The sequence below is a fragment of the Dromiciops gliroides genome, chromosome 3, assembly GCF_019393635.1.
Source record: "Dromiciops gliroides isolate mDroGli1 chromosome 3, mDroGli1.pri, whole genome shotgun sequence".
Taxonomy (NCBI): domain Eukaryota; kingdom Metazoa; phylum Chordata; class Mammalia; order Microbiotheria; family Microbiotheriidae; genus Dromiciops; species Dromiciops gliroides.
Genome location: NC_057863.1, coordinates 510,662,051 through 510,679,798, shown reverse-complemented (window position 1 = coordinate 510,679,798; position 17,748 = coordinate 510,662,051). Strand labels below are relative to the sequence as shown.

Here is a 17,748-nt window from a genome sequence, read left to right as displayed (position 1 = left end):
CTCAGCCCTTCCCCAGCCTGGCTGTGCTTCTGAGACAACTTTAGAAAACCCTTTAAATTCCAGATATGCTCGATTTGTTCATAATTTTGCTAACCTGCTTTTGTCTTTAATTAGTAATCTTATAAAGCGTTTGTATGGTGAAAAGCCCGACAGACAATATAGAGGGGTTAAAGAAGAAAAACTTAAGCTGAATAAGAATGACAATCAACATAGTTCAAGACTCTGCTTCTTTTGCCATGGAAGGGTATATATTTTACAGAAATGTAGAAGTAAGCAGCAAGGTATTGATATGAGTATTGGGGATTTTAGATATCGGAATCAAAAGTGTTCTGAATTCACTCAGAGTATTAATGTCAGTTCAGAGGTTACATAGGATTTCTATGCTATTATATATACATTTTGAAATTAATGGTATGGGTTTATTTTCATAGAGATTTTCAGGCTTTTGAGATTGTGTCTTATACTTAGTTTTTAAAACAAGGAGAATATTTGTAAAAGCTTTTTATAGTTGTGATCAAGTTTATATTTTATAAGACTCATTAATATTAAGTTCATATTCATTTAGATTTCCCTAGTTTGAATTTCATTGTCTTTTATTGTTCCATGTGTATTTTCTTCTATTCATTTATCTAATTTTGAAAAAATTGCAAGATGGTTTTGATTTCATAATACAATGTTAATTCTAGGAGTATTGTGCTCCCATATTCTGAGTTGTTTGTTTTTGTTATTTTTTCTCAACTGATTATTTGATCAAACTCTTTAAAGCATTTCCCTGGCAAATTGTTTGCCATGGCAAGTGTAAATTGATTCTAGAAGTATTATTTTTGATAAGCATATTCCAAAAAAAAAAAAAAAAAAGAGGGGAACATTTGTAAAAGTTTTCTTTTTAAAAAAAAAGTTTTCTTTGAGATTCTGTTGTGCTTTAACTTGTATTTAAATATATTCAGATTTTTCACAAAAGTAATTGTATACTAAGTTTTTAAAAAAGGGGTATTATTTGAAATTGTTGCATAATTATATATTGTGTTCTGAGTCAAGATGTATTCACATTTTTTGCAATCATTTATTATCCTCAATTTTTAAATACATATGAGACTTGGATTATGGGAACTTATCATTTAAGACATTAATTGCCTTTATTCTGAGTTATCAGATGCCAGTTGGCCAAGATGCCATCCAATCACAAGAGGAATACATGCAAGAGCAGACACTGAACTGTCACATGAGGGGAGACATGCATGAAGTCAAGGTATGGCCGAGGGAACGGCTTTTGACAAATGTTGAGGTTGGATTCTCTTGGTTTAATATTTTATTTTATTTTTCCCCACAATATTGTACAGATGGCTGGAAGTATTGATCCCACCCATCTCACTTCTACACCTGGCTTCTATGCTCCCTCCTATATGCCTGATGCCATGGACATCTCAATCCCATGCATCTGATTAAGTCTGACTCAGTTTCCTCCAATATGTTCGGTGGCATGGACATATATTCCATCCACCTATTTTAAGCCTGGCATACTGCATGGACAGTATATATTGCTCAAGTGTGGGAATGCTCATATCCCATCATTTCTCTGTTCTTTTATGGTAACCCCCATAATTATCTCAGGTGTCATGATAAATACAGTGTTGAATTTGGCCTTGACACCTGTTACCAATTATATTAGATTTTTAAATTTCTCATAATGGCATGAGGATAATTAGGCAGATGATGCAAAAAGTGATGAAACAAAGATAAAAAATTATTTTTAATAATTAATATTGCAGCAATTGTCTTCTCAATTACCCTCCATAAGGGGGGGACTATAGTAATATTATAATTTTAAAGAATGTTTCAATTTTTGTTTTATTATATGTTTCATGTGTAACAACTAAGATTCTGTATTCCCTTAGACATGTTTTTGAGAACTTTCATTGTTTGATTTTATTATTGACAAAGCTATTTTAAAGTTGTGTTAAGCTCAATTTTGTAGGAAATTTCCTGGCTGATTACCAGCATCCATACCTCAACCCCTGAAAAGACTTCCATTCCACGACTACACCTAGAGGACATCTGAGAAAAGACTTTCAGAGACTTTAAATGAACAGTTTTGATTTGTTTTTGTTGTTTTTTTTTTCTCTTTCTGTTATAATATACACCATCTGTAACATGTATTCTCTGCAGAGGCCCTCCCTTTGCAAGACTAATGTCAAAGCGTCGGTTCATGAGGACAAAAAAAATCGCCCCTCTCTTCCTTTTCTATATTGTTGTTCACATATTATTAGTTAGCAATAGTTATCATATTGTTTTTACTGTTCCGTCAAGGAAACATTTTGTTTCTTGAGGAACAACAGGGGGGACTGTAACGATTGGAATAACGCCACCTGCTGGATACTTACTGTAGAGGAGTTCTGCCCATGAAGGGAAGGTCTTTGAGGGCAAGACCAGGAGTCAGGAAGTGACGCGGGCTAGTGGGAGGAGGAAGGAAGAGACTGGCGCTCAGTCTCGCTCTCTTTTCCTCTGGACTCTGGTGGAGAAGGGAGCTAGAAATGTGCTCTCCCTTTAATAGATAGAAATCTAGGCCTTTTTCTCTCTCTTTACCAAATTCTTATTCTCCTTAATAAATGCTTAAAAGTCTAACTCTTGCTAAAGCTTATAATTTATTGGCGACCACTCATTAGATATTTTAGACAGACTAGCTAGAATTTTAGCCCTTAACAGGGCTCATCAGTTGATCTTTTAAAATCCTGATTGTCATATGAGCTTTGCCTTCCTGGTTTGTGACATCTGCAGATTTTATACTTATCATGGATAAAAATGTTAATCAGCTCAGTGCCAGGAGTGGATTCTTTTTGCACTTAACCAAAGACTTTACAAGTTTCAGGAACTACTAATGATTATTCTTTGGGTCTCACCATTAATGTCGAATCATCTTGAATCAACTTAATTGTACTGTCCTCAAAGCCTTATCTCTTTCCCCTTCCCTTCTCTGTCCCCCAAATATCATTAGAGGCTTCAAATGATTTACCAAAGTAGATAAACTGTGCTTGCAGCACCCCCCTCATCTATCATAACCTATCAAAAAAGAAAATGAGGTTAGTCTGGGTTACCCTGTTAGAAATGTTACCTATTAAAAGTAGGAGTAGTAGTATTGCTCTTTGACATGTTGGCTACTGATAGTATCCAGATATCATAATTAGAAACACATTTAATTATCAAGGATTCAGAATGTGTTAGAAAGACCTGTGTGGTTTTTTTCAGTGATGTCTAATGACCTGTTTCTCTAGTATTTTACAAAATTCACTAACTTAATAAGTGTTTAAAAACCTCTTCTGAGGTTTCTTAATAGTGAAAGACAAAAAGCTATACACCACTGAAGAAAGCCTTGTTTCTGCTGAAGTAAAAATGACCAAAATAAGTTATTGAAAACAATTGAGTGATAAATTAAAATGTATTCCTTTGTCAGAAATACTGTTGAAAAGACAAATTAAAAAAACATTGCTGAAGATTTGAAGGAAAGTGTTTTCCAACAAATTACATGGTGTGGGAGGCTTGCTGTACAGTTTGTGAAAGTACAGATGTTTCTAAAATATTTCAGCTTATGGTATTTGCTAGATTTTATCTCAATAATGAATTACATGAAGAAGTTCCTTTTTATGAGACATTAAAGGAAAGATGTTTTACCATGGAAATGTTCTCAATGATATATGACTTTTGGTAAGAATAGTGTTTTTATTGTTTTAAGTATAGCCACTAATGGAACAATAGTGTGGTAATTAGAGTTTTTTAAAATAATTATTATATATTATATATATTAAATATTATATATAATATTTATTAAATAAAAAATAGAGTTTTTTTAAAATTCGTGATTATAGAGATAGCAACATTTCTGGCAATAGATTTATTCCTCAGAGGCAGGCCACTGCAGTAAAGAAGGGGAAGCCAGAAGTGCCCCAAGTGCCCCAGGTTGTCACTGATGTGGTTAATTTATATAAAAACAAGACCCTTAAAAATGCAGTCTTTACAATACTCTGCAATGAGATGGGGAGTGACTTTTCTACCACACATAAACATATTTAATTTATCCTTTTAATGTGAAGGTGACATTTTAACAATAACAACAAATGAGAAAGCTGATTTTTGAAAGAAACATTGCATATGGAGAGCATTTTGCAAAAAGGCTATCTGGACACTATTCCTAATTATTTGCTTTTGTTGCTGAAAATATGTCACTTTTTAAAAGAAACAAACTGTAATATTTTCATGCTTAAAACCTGGAAACATTTTCTAATCTGCTTAATCACCCCCCAAAAAATTTCAGCAGGTTTTAAACCCATTTGTTGCACCTAGAAAAACATAACACCTTCCAATTAGTTTGTAAAAACAGTTGACTTAAGGGAAGATGGAAATTTACTTGTTGTTTGTCCTTCATTTTTGAAGAGGATCAAATGTCATCACAGAATTATGTCTTGACTCATGTGTGAATTGGATTTAAGTGAGGCAGAGTCCCACGAAGTCATCAGCTTCACTCGTTGTTTCAGAGGCTGATACCAAAGTCCAGTGGCAGGACAAAAGTCAAGATGATGGCTTGGGATGCAGTGGTGACCCTGGAGTCTTTAATGCCTGACCAAGGTCTAAGCGCTCTATAACACCTGCTTCAGCCACCTTCATGGCTTTTGGAACAAAGTGTTCTCATCTACCTATTAAAGTGGGAAAAATCTTCACATGCTTGGGGTACACATCTTCCTAACTCACCAACAGGTTTGAGGCCTGTCAGTTAATCCTCAACAATTTACTGGAGTATGGCCATTGTGCATGCTACAGCTTCTTGGGGCCACAGGTGAAAGTTGGGTGTATCAGGAGGACACCAAAGGTAGATGAGCATCCCTTGAAAAGGGCTTACACCAGAGGTACTAGTCCTTCTGAACACCCCATATACCCCAATATGTGGTGGGTGAGATTTAAAATTAAGTATAATGATTCAGTAAATAAACCCAATACTATCCTTCCATCTAGATTTAAAGACCTTTGGGAGGTATCTTTTTTTTTTTTTTTTTTTGGTGAGGCAGTTGAGGTTAAGTGACTTGCCCAGGGTCACACAGCTAGTAAGTGTTAAGTGTCTGAGGTCAAATTTGAACTCAGGTCCTCCTGACTCCAGGGCCAGTGCTCTATCCACTTTGACACCTAGCTGCCCCTGGGAGGTATCTTTTTAAGCCATGATGACAACCATTGAAAGTAAGTATTGACATAATTTGAACTTAGAACCAGACTTCATTTAACAAAATGTTAAACCAAAATAAAAAAAAAATGAAACACATTTAATTGCATTGTTCTCATTAAAAATACTATTAAGTTACAGATGGTAAATAAAAATGGAATTTACAAATATTTATTTCATATTTATTACTACTGTGTATACGTTTTAAAATTATTTTAATGTACATAATAGATTAGTAAAGAAGCACAGAGGTAATGTGGATAACAGGCTACTGTAGAGAGAGAGCTGACTTTGGAGTCAGAAAGCCCCAGGGTTTAGCTCATGTCTCTGATGGTAAATCACTTTACCTCTAGACAACCTTCTTGAGATTCAGAGTTCCAGAGAAGGTACTGATCTGCAATGCCAGAAGGAGTTTTCTCATTTGGTAGTTCATGCCAATGAAATCACAGGTACAATCCCTAATTATACATATATTAATTGAACATATGTGCAGCCCTACCCCATTTTCTAGTGATAGAAATGCACAAAAAAAAAGTTTTGAGACCACTGGATTAGGCAACTGTTAGAGTTCATTTTATTTAAGAAGTAATTGGGGGCAGCTAGGTGGCTCAGTGGACAAATTGCCGACCCTGGATTCAGGAGGACCTGAATTCAAATTTGATCTCAGACACTTGACACTTACTAGCTGTGTGACCTTGGGCAAGTCACTTAACCCTCATTGCCCTGGGGGTAAAATTGTAATTGAAGGTATTAGTATTCTTTAGCCAGAAGAAAAGAAGACTTAACAGGAGATACAATAGCTATCTTCAAATAATTGAAGGGTTATGGTGGAAGAAAATTTAGATTTGTTTTCCTTAGTCCCAGGAAGCAGAACCAGGAACATTTGGAGAAAAAGAGAGGTAGACTTTGGGGTTCATATGAATAAAATATACCTAATAATTACTGTAATATTTAAAGAAATTATAATTTCACCAGAGTGAGTAGTTCCTCCCCCAACACATATCACAGCCCTTCATTGTCTTAGTATATATATTTTTATGAGTTATTATGATTTATAAATCATCAATCTTTAGTCATCATGGTAATGAACCTTTCTGATTTCTTCAGGTACTTGGTATCACAGAGTCCTCCTCAGAGTCTTCATTTTTTGGAAGTGAACCTGGGTTCTTAGGCCTTGCTAACATAATGCAATCTCTGATAGCATTTACCTAGGAAATTTTTGAGTACAGTTACAGAAATCTGAGGGGTTTTTTTATTCCCAAGGCTCAGCCTGTTAAGCATGGAGATGCTCATCACCAGTAAGCTGGTCATTTACTGATGAATTCTGGACTGTGGGACGCAGTGAAAAAAGGAGAAATACAAAATGGCCCTCAGCTTCATGAGGCCCCTTTCACCATCAGTGATGGTGGCATTTGTGGCCAAGTGGGCTAAGAATTATATTTTCTAGACTATTTACAAATTTTAAGTTAGCTATTGATAACTTAAACGTGTGGTCTAAACCTAATGACCAAAGAAACATATACTGTTGGGGGAACTGAATTATATTAATAATACATTTTATTATTAATGTTGATGCTTTTGCTATAATTGAAACCAGAAGAAGGAAGTACAGTTAAAGAGGGGAAAAAAGGAACTCCTGATTATCCAAGCACAACAAAAAAGCCATTTCATGGGATAGTTGGTCATCTTTTAGGACTATTAATAAGTATTTGCAAAAAAAATCTTGAAAATAATTTTAGCTTATGCACTGTTTATTAAAAATGTAGGAAAATTCTATGACCCATAATATAAAGCCTTATAACTTAAAATGACATTATAGTATCATACTTGGTGACTTTAATAAAAAGGTCAGACTAGGTACAGACAGCTAAAACCATGTTGGAAAATTTGACTCAGGAATAAGGAATAAATGAAGCCAAATTCTTTTAGACTACATAGAAGACTTATTAATACTTTTTTTGGAGAGAAGAATTGGAGTGCTAGACATTGTGAACACTGAATAATTCCACAAAAAATGAAATTGATCAGCTCATTCTTGATGTTGAAATAATTTCTGACTTGAAAATTTATGTACACAGGCAGACCGCCTCATTAAAGTAATGATAAAAATTAGTACTGTCAGGAGTAAGAATAAAAATAAGAAAAAAGAGTTTTGGAATACAATTAAAATTATTTCAAATTGACCCAAATAAATCATTAGTCTTAAGATGGATATACATGGAAAAATTATTGATCCCAATGCAAAAATTTAATACAGATGTTAAATCAATGTCAGTCAGGAACAATAGTAAGGAAATTGAAAGAGCTTAAAAGTTGCTTAATCAGCAAACACTGGACCTAAGTAGCCAAGGACAGAGAGATGGCAGCCAAGGGTAACATCTATTTTGAATTTGTAAAAGATTCTGTGACCCCAGATAACTTCACCTCTCAGTATCTCAGGCAGTTCTCTAAACTCTTAATTTGCAAAGCAGTCACTAATCTGTATTAATAGAGGGAGTGGGCAGCTAGATGGTGTAGTGGATAAAGCACCAGCCCTGGATTCAGGAGGACCTTCGTTCAAATCCAGCCTCAGACACTTAAAACTTACTAGCTGTGTTACCCTGGGCAAGTCACTTACCCTCATTGCCCTGTTAAAAAAAAATAGAGGGAGTTTCATTAATGGGAATTCCCTATACTATGGAAACCAAAGATTGGGTAAAAAAAGAATAACAACAACAGACTCATTTGTGAAATTTTGAAGAGAAGGATGATGGTAGATTATGAACAGAATTGCCTTTAAAAAATAAGATTGGTAACAATAGCTTGATTAATATACCTTAAACAAATAACAAATAAGGAACAAATAAAGACAATTAACCACAAATATACATCACCATATTTACATAAATTTGTAATAACACAAAAATGAAATTTAAAACTGAGTTGTTAGGGACAGGGGATTTCTTAACTAATCTGCTCTCATGTTCTTAATAGAATCAGATTCCTGTCTATTAGTGTCTTAATTAAAAGGTTCCTATACATGAAAAATTAAAAATTCCTCATTCTAATTTTGTCTAGAATCATGTTTTTCTAAATTAATTTTTAATATATCAAAAACATAAAGTTGTATTTAAATTTCTACTGGTAATGGAGAGCATGGTATTTTTATCCAAAAAAAGTTTTGAAAAAGCAGAAACAGATTTTGCTCCCACATCCCTGCCATATCTGGAGGACTGGTTGTATAGTTATGGAGGCTGCTTCTGATTTTGATTGGGCTGGTAGGGATTCTTCTAGAGCAGGGTTTCTTAGCCTTTTTTGTGTGATGGAATCCTTTGACAGTCTGGTGAACTCTATGTGTCCCTTCTTAGAATGATATTTTTAAATGTATAAAATAAAATATATAGGATTATGAAGGAAAGCAATTATACTGAAATATAATTGTCAGAATTTTGAAAAGAAAAAAGTTCAAATTCCCAATTAAGAATCCCTAATCTATATCTTCTTTGTATTTTGGCTACTCTTATTTTAAAAAGAAGAAAACCATATTGTTCTTTTAAAAAATAAAAGATTTCAAAACACTTGAAAATAAAATAAAGAAAACTAATGGAAAATATTTTGCCTAATTATATGCTGAAAAAACTGATAACGTAGATGAAATGGTTGAATGCTTACCAAGATACAAATACCCAGATTAACAGAAGAAGAAATAGAGAAATTAAACAACTCAGTATCAGAAAAAGAAACTGAACAAGCCACAAATGAACTCTCAAAGAAAAAAACTCTCTAGGACCATATAAATTTGAAAGTGAATTTTATCTAGCCTTCCAAAGACAAGTCAAATAATACATCAGGTATAAAAATAGGAAAAGAAAGGAGTCTTTTAAATTGTTTCTATGATACCAAAACAAGAGACAGACAAAGAGAAAGAAGACTGTAGACCAGTGTCCTTAATGAAATAGTGAATCAAAATATATTCAACAAATAGACTCTAATAACATATTAGGAAGATTAAAATGAAGATATCTTATAAAATAATTATTCAGTGCCATAAAGTTAAAATACCAAATGATTACTTTATAGAGCTAGAGAACAATAATGAAATTCATCTGGAGAAGCAAAAGTGTAAGAATTTTGAGAAATGATGAAAAATATGGAAAAAAGGGGACTAGTGATATCAGATCTCGACTTGTACAATGTGAGATTTAAAATTGGATACTAGAGCATTAACCTCCCCTTTTAACCTTTCCCTTATTTATCTCCCAGACTAGTAAGTTAAAGGAGCCTCTGATCTTTCGTCACGGTCTCCTCCCCGAAAGGGTGGTCCTTCAAAAACTGGCGTAATTTTTACCACATTAATAAAGCAGTGCTCATCAAAATGATTTGATACTGGTTAAAAAATAGGCTGATCAGTGGAACAGATTAGGTACACACATATAGAAGAAAATAAACACGAAAGACAAGCCAAAGGTCTATTTAGGTCTTTAACATTTCATTTTTATCATTTCTTAGATCTGTCCAAGTCTGAAAAGAATACATTGAAATCCCATCAGTAGTTTTACCACTTCTCCTTGCAGTTCAATGAATTTTATTGCGTTTAATAAACCAAACAACGCCATCTGCTGGAATAAAGGACTTACTATTTGATCCCCCCTCCTACTTCACTGCCCTTCCCTCAATTGTTTGAAACTAGATAGCAGTATGAAAGAAATTAAGTTTAGATCATCATCTTATATTTGCCAAAATAAGCTCTAAATGGATAAATGACATAAAAATAAAAAGTGATAACGTAAAGAAATTAGAGGGTCAAGGAAGAAGATAACCTTTTAGATCTATGACTAACCATGATTCCAAAGGACTGAGATGCACATACTATCCATCTCTTGACAGTTGATGGACTCAAGATAGCAAATAAAACATAATTTCCAAACACAGTCAATGTGGAAATTTGTTTTGCTTGAATTTGCAAATTTATTATGGGGGCTTTGTTTTCCTTTTTTTTCTTTTTTTCTAATGAAGGTGGAAGAAGCTGGAGAAGAGGGATAGGGTAGCCCCCCCCCCCCAAAAAAAAAAGAAGAAGAAAAGAAAAAAATTAAGAGAAAAGGAAGAAAAAGAGAAAGGAAGAAAACAAAGGACAGAGGTTCATTGAGGTGCCTTTAGAAAATTCAGAGAAGAGAGCAAAAGACAGGCTAGGAAAAAAGTACAAATAAGTAGGACAGCTTTGTAAACTACAGGTTGAATATATAAACTTAAAAGGAAAAGTAAGATCTACATAATAGATATCTACAGTTTCATTTGCAATGTTCTTTTTCTCTGCTTCTATGTATATAAGAATAGCCATTTTATTTGATATTTAAGTTCAGAATAAAATATTTCTAAATCATTAATGATGAGCAAAACAATTAAGAAATGCATTTTTAACACTTCTTATTCACTTACTAGTACCTTACTATTTAGACTAGTTAGACTTTCAAATACCTATTTCTTATACAAGTTTCTCTCAGCTTGATGGACAGGATCATTTGGTTTCTTTTCATGGTAATTACACAGAAAGATTTATTACCTCTGCAAATAGTAAGTTAAAATATGTAAGGAATACAGATCTTGTTTTGTTGCAAAGTCATATGCCTTAGAAGCTGTGTTTTAAAATGACAAGATTTTGTTTATTTAACAATAGCCCTAGAAGAAAAAAAATAAAATTAATCCAGTAGGGAAAAGCAAATCAACAGTCTAATTTAGCTGAAAAGTAACATGTATGAAGGGAAAATGTGAAATAAAACTGGATCAGGGGCAGCTAGGTGGTTCAGTGGATAAATCACCAGCCCTGGATTCAGTACGATCTAAGTTCAAATCTGCCCTCAGACACATGACACTTACTAGCTGTGTGACCCTGGGAAAGTTGCTTAACCCTCATTGCCCCCAAAAAATACCCTAAAAAACTCAAACCTGGATTAATAAATGAACACAAGTTCTAGAGTTATTTGGACCAGAAATCATAAGTTCTAAAGTTAGGCTTCTAAAAGCCTGATGTCTAGTCAAGTTATCCATAGCCATGTGAATTGCAGTTTAACTCCTCAAGGTTGAATTATACATCTCGAATTTAAACTGGTAATTTCTAGTAGTTCATCAAAATGACATAATGTTCCCAGTTAGTCTTTGGAACTATTGAATAAGCACTTTCTCATATCAATCTCAATATATGTTCGATGCATTAAGAGCTTCTTATGAAGAAGTATCCATTAGTCATAGCAACCATTAAGTTAAAGACTTAATTGGCAACATGAAGAAATCTAATAATATCCTGATGAGCATGTTCATACTTTTTACTGTAATATTGAATATTGTAAGTGTAACGATTGGAATGACGCCACCTGCTGGAGACTTACTGTAGAAGAGTTCCGCCCATGAAGCGAAGGTCTTTGAGGACAAGACCAGGAGTCTTTTCTTTGGCGTCAGGAAGTGACGCAGGCTAGTGGGAGGAAGAAGGAAGAGACTAGCGCTCAGTCACGCTCGGGCCTTTGGACTCTGGTGGAGAGCGGAGCTAGAAATGCTCTCCCTTTAATAGATAGGAATCTAGGCCTTTTTCTCTCTTTATCAAATTCTTATTCTCCTTAATAAATGCCTAAAAGTCTAACTCTTGCTAAAGCTTATATTGGTGACCACTCATTAGATATTTTAGACAGTTTAGCTAGAATTTTAGCCCTTAACATAAGGAATTAATTGTGATTTGGAGTTTTTATAACCCCATCTTTGCTTCATTATGGTCAGACTGAAAAGATGCAACCTTTAAAAACCTAAGAGAAGATGGGTGTGTACTTTAAGGGATTATGGAACAAACAACACAAAGAACATTTATTGAGTCAAAGTATCAAACTAAAGTACCTAAGCTCCATTTAGGAGTTCCCCTATGCCCACATGGGCCTGACCAAATTATAATGGGGGCAGCTCAGGTGGTTTGTTGGACCAATTGGAGACTCAGCATTGATATAGAACCACCCTGCCTGTGAGAGAGGCAGGAAAGGAGAGAGAGACTCTCAGGGAGAGACAGAGGAAGAAGTTTGGGAGAGAGAGGCACTGGTGTGTGTTTGATCTTCGGACCTAACCAGGAGACACTGCAAAGCTAATTCTCCTTGGAACTGCAGATTCCAGGTGGTGGTGAGTTTGTGTTCCTTCCAGCAGGGCTGGCTTGTTAAGCCAGCTGAGCTGGAAACAAGTTTAGTGTTTGAGTTAGTTTTTGCCAGACCCAAGCTGTTCTGAGTAGCTGAGGAAGTAGAGCTTATTCGAGGTACCTGGGGGGCTTTTTACCCTGGAGAATTAGATTCTAACTATCTCTATCCCCTTTCTCATTTTACCTGGCTTTATTAATTCCACCTGTGTTGTAAATTTTGTTACTATTAATAAAACCTGATTTGTTTGTGGAAAAGAGGTTGTTAATCTCTTTTCTTATTAGTCTGGGAGACATAACTGGAAAAGAGGCAGTTTGGAGAAGGGGAAACTCTGGACATAGAGGTTCCCCATTATTTTCTGAACCCTAATATTATGACGAGCTGCCCAATTAACTCCCCATACTAAATTTGGCCTGGACTATATATGCATACATACATACATATATATATATATATATATATATATATATACACACACACATCCATTCATATATATATATAATAATAAATGCTGTCAAAATTTTGACTCTGAAAAGCTTGTATAAGACATTATTACTAGCAAATCTCCCCCCCCATTATCTCCATAAAATAAAACAACAACTGAGAATCACAATATCCTCCAGTTGTATGAAACTTGGAGATATCATAAATTCATCTAACTCCTATTATGGGTAAGGAGAGTGAGACCCAAAGAGGGTTAAATACTTAGTAAATTCCACTGCCTCCCCATCGCCTCTAGGATCAAATATAAACTCCTGCTGAACTTTAAACAACTCTCACAAACTGGCCCCAGCCTTACCTTTCTAACTTCATTATATATTCTTCTTCCCACACACTATAGTGTAGCCAAACTGGCTTTCTTGCTGTGTCTTACACATGATGCTTAATCTTCCATTATACCTTTGTGCTGACTATCTCCTTTTAATGCTCTCAAACCTCACTTTCATCTTTTAGAGTGATTTCCTTCCTTCAAATCAATGTTCACATAACATTTTTAGAGCAAATCTTGCCAGGTTCTATCTCTAGATATTAGAGTCCTTTTCCCTGTAAAATTAACTTGTTTTCATGTATGTATGTATGTGCATGTGTGCACATATATATACATCATACACATATGTGTTATATACATTATGTGTATATTTGCCTATACATATTTATCTTATATACATGTCTATCTTCTGAGTTTTAGTTCTGTATTTCCAACTAGATATTTCAACTTTGATGTCCTTACTTTCAAATGCAACTTGCCCAAAACAGAACTTATTTTCTTTCCCCCAAATCCCTTCTCTCTTCCAAATTGCTCTATTTTTGTTGAAAGTACCACCATCCTTACAAGTTTCCAAGTTTTGTGATATAGCATTATCCTTAACTTGTCACTTTCTCTCACCCACATACCTAATTATTTGACAAGTTTGATGTTTCTTTTTTTCCACAACATTGTACCCCTTCTCTCTACTCATACAGCTGTCGCCTCTGTTCAGGTCCTTTTCATGTCTCACCTAGTCATGATTGCAACAGCTTCCCTACTTCAATCCACTCTACGTTTTAAGCACAGATCTAACATCGTGACTCATCTACTTAGTCCACCCCAGTGACTTTCTATTGCCTACAGAATCAAATACGGAACTTTCTGGTTTAGCATTTAAGGCTCTTCCCAACCTGGGCCCAACCTCTTGCCAACTTATTATGCATTACTTCCCCTCCAACAGTCTGTACTCCAGTTAAACTGATCTTTCTGTTCCTCACAAATTAAATTCTATCTCCTATTCTCCATGCCTTTATGCTTTGTCCTCCATGCCCGGAATGCACTGCATCATTTACCTCTCATACATAGAGTTTCTCTCTTCCTTTGAGATGGAGCCAAGTGCCATGTTCTACATGAAGCCTTTTCTGATTCCCACAGTTGTTAGTGCCCTCACTCCCAAACTATCTCATATTTATTTTATATTTATTCACTTGATATTTCTGTTGTACATACTTTAATATGTCTTCATTGTTTTATACATTGTCATGTAAGTTCCTTGTGAGTGAGGATTGTTTCATTCTTTATATTGTATCCCCAGTGCTAATCACTAGCATATTGCTTGGCATATAGTAGGCACTTAATGAATATTTGTTGGTTGCTTGCCTGATTAAGTATTATCATTTGTATTATCTAATGCTATAGCTTACAACCCCCTACCAGCACACTCCTCACCATGATTATTAAGTATCAATGTAATCAGCCACCCTTAAGTAGTTTTTAGAAAAAAAGTATTAAAGTGGTACTATTAGAGCAGTTGATACAAAATAGCTCCCACTCCTGCCACACTCTTAGTGTACACATGGAAACAAGGTAAAAGTAAGTCCAAGCTTACTTACACATGTAGTAAAGGAATAATTCACAGCTTGTGGTTGCTGGGAGTTCTTTTCTCCCCTTTATGAGGTGTTCAATAAGTTCCTTTAGACGTGATGTAATTTCTTTGCTGGATTCTTTGTGAAGATAAGGATCTGCATTCATCTTATCTTTTGCTCCCAAAGAAGTTATAGCTGTCAATGCTGTTAGGATATAGATGGGAAGATGGAAAGACCTCTAGACCTCTGAAGTTCATGAGTTGCTCTTTTCATTGGAGAGGGGAAAGGAGATTAAGGCAAGGCAAACGTGCTGTTTTCTCCTGTGGAAATTTATTTTGATTTGGGGACCCTACCTTTAGGCTGAGATTAGAAAGCCTTAGGCCCTCAGGGTCTCTTCTGTGTGGGAGGTGCTGTTGCCCCTCCCCCTCTGCTTCAGTTGAGCCAGAAAGCCCCGTGGGCTGTGCAAGACGCAGGTCAGACAGCTGGGGAGAAGAAGCCCCCAGCTCCCTCCAACCTGAGCGGAGCTATCTAAAAGATCCTGGATAGCCTGTGCTGAGGCATGTGAGGCTGGAGCGCACCCCCCCACACACACACACACACCAGCCGCAGCCCTGGCTGGCGGATTAGTTTGGTCTGTAGGGGTGCAGGAAGCCCCAAGATTTGAGTGGAGAGAAGAAAAGGTATATATAGACCTGGGAGTTAGACTCAGGGGGGCAAGGATGGAGCGGTTCAGACAGACGAGATGAGGCAGAGAAGAGGTCAAGCAGCGGCTGATGAGATTAGAAAGGTTGGAGTGCAGCAGACTAGAGACGGGGCTACAAGGACGCAGGAGAAGACGAGAAGGACTAGGAGCAGGGAAAAGAGAGGCCGAAGGGCAGACTGACAGAGCAGACAGACAGAAGGTTGGTGAGAGAGAAACACGGGTTCAGTAGTGGCAGTAAGGAGAGGAAAGTTAGAAGCAGGGGGATTTACAAAGTGAAAGGCTCTCAGAGTTAGAATAAAGTACCTGAGTGCCCTAAGGCAAGCACGGCCAAGGCCCATATTATATTCAAGAAGTTCCAAAGAGATGCAGTGGAAAGAGAAGTGCTGCAATGCAGTCAGGTTGTACATTTTATTTCCTTGTATTCTTAATTTAACTAGTATCTCATAAATAAACTCTGCTTGGATTATTTAGTTAAGAGGCTTCTTAATTTTTTGTTTATCAATATTGGGAGCAGTGTGGTGGAACTTTATAAATGGCCCACATTAAATTAATAGTGGTCACAAATAGTCAAAAGTCCCCAGATTAGTACCCCAGTCAGATTAGCCCCCAAATTAGCCCTAGTTAATAAAATATTTCTACATTTGAATGGCAACCACGAAGGGACTTACAGCCCAATTATAATTTTTCTAAACCTATAATTTTTCATATATACTTATAATTTTTAATAAATCCAAAACTATAATTTTCCAGGTTAGTTATACTTATTAACAATTAATTTTTTGTACACTCCCCAAATGACTCAAGTTGGTGGTGTGGGGTGGAGAGTTACCTGGAATGCTATCTCCTCGTTTGCCACTCATTGGAATCTATGTCTCCACCAGATCCTAGAATAAGTTGGGTTCAGAACTGGTTTTTAAATTCTTAGACTATTCAAAAGGAATGACTATTTTTCCTCAGCAAATTGTAATACTCTTCCTATGAACATTACTAGATTTGATTATTTAAGACTTTTATCTAACTAAGGTATCAGAACATCTTATTTACTTTAAGTGGGATGAGTGACATGAGTTGCTGAACAAACTCAATTCTTACTTTATTCATATTTTACTTAACTCGTTTATATGTTAAGATTATGTTGATTACTTTTGACCAAGTAGACTCATTCCAACAAATAACCCCTGCTCTACCCCAAAGAACATTCCCTATAAGAGTTAAGCAAAACCACTTAAAAGTATGGTTGTAGCTGATGCTACATGTCACTTTCTATTTTGGGGGGATAATATTTGTTAACAAAAAGGAAGAATGTGTCCTTTAACTTAAATAAGCTGGTTTCTAGTTTTTTTTTTTTTTTAAGTTTTATTTGACCTGAGCAATTTGGCAAATTACTAAAAGAAGTAGAATTAGAATTCAGGTTTCCTAATGTTCATTATAAACTTGCTAGTGTTCATTCTGTTGCTAAAATACTTTGTTTTTGTCTCATAGATATGGAAGTAATGAAGCCTTTGATAGATGAACAAAATTTAGATGGTACATCTGATGAGGAGCATGAACATGAACTATTGCCTGTTCAGAAACATTACCAAATTGATGGTCAAGATGGCATTTCGTAAGTATGGTATTTTAAAGACCTTTCTTTGTATCTTACTTGATTTTTTTACTTTTTATGCTTCAAATTGATTTGGAAGAATTCTTTAAATAGAAGTTAATGATTGAGCAATTATAGCAATTACATTTGCATTATTTTTATTGATAAATTTGGTTTTGCCACATCAGACAAACTGATGAAGCACACAAAAATCATCAGAACATCCTGAAAACACTTTAGGAAAACAACATAAAAAATGAATTTGACTTCTGCACTCTTACACTTTCATAATTTACTGTTTGTTAAAAGAAAAGAAAAGTGTACTTTTCACTTTAACAAGTTTGTATTCAGTCCTTTTTTGTTGACAGTAGTTTTGTTTCAGTTTATTGTTGTCCTTTTATACATGGATATAATTGATGTGTATATTTTTTGGATCTCTTTTTTCGTTCTGTATTATTTCATGTGAGTCTTATATTTCTTTGCATTTTTCAGTTCTTTATACTCACCATTCTTGTTGTTGTTGTTGTTGTTGTCACACAGCTAGTAAGTGTCAAGCGTCTGAATCCAGATTTGAACTCAGGTCCTCCTGAATCCAAGGCTGGTGCTTTATCCACTGTGCCACCTAGCTGCCCCTTATACTCACCATTCTTTACATGCCACAATTAAAGGCACTAACCCAATCTTTTTTTCCAACTTGTTACAAATTAATTAAACTTTACAATGATTTTTAAAAATTATTGTTGGAGAAGTTCATTATATTATGCTCCAGTTTCATGGTGGC

General features: G+C 35.2%; 1 protein-coding gene across 2 annotated transcripts in view; it reads left to right on the top strand.

The window, feature by feature from the left end:
- Positions 1–17,748, top strand: part of SLC36A4 (solute carrier family 36 member 4) — a 63,085-nt gene that overhangs the window by 7,432 nt on the left and 37,905 nt on the right. For both annotated transcript variants that reach the window (XM_043995246.1, XM_043995247.1), the window contains exon 2: positions 16,865–16,988. In XM_043995246.1, the coding sequence (XP_043851181.1) occupies positions 16,865–16,988 (124 nt within the window). The remainder of the gene's footprint in view (positions 1–16,864; positions 16,989–17,748) is intronic.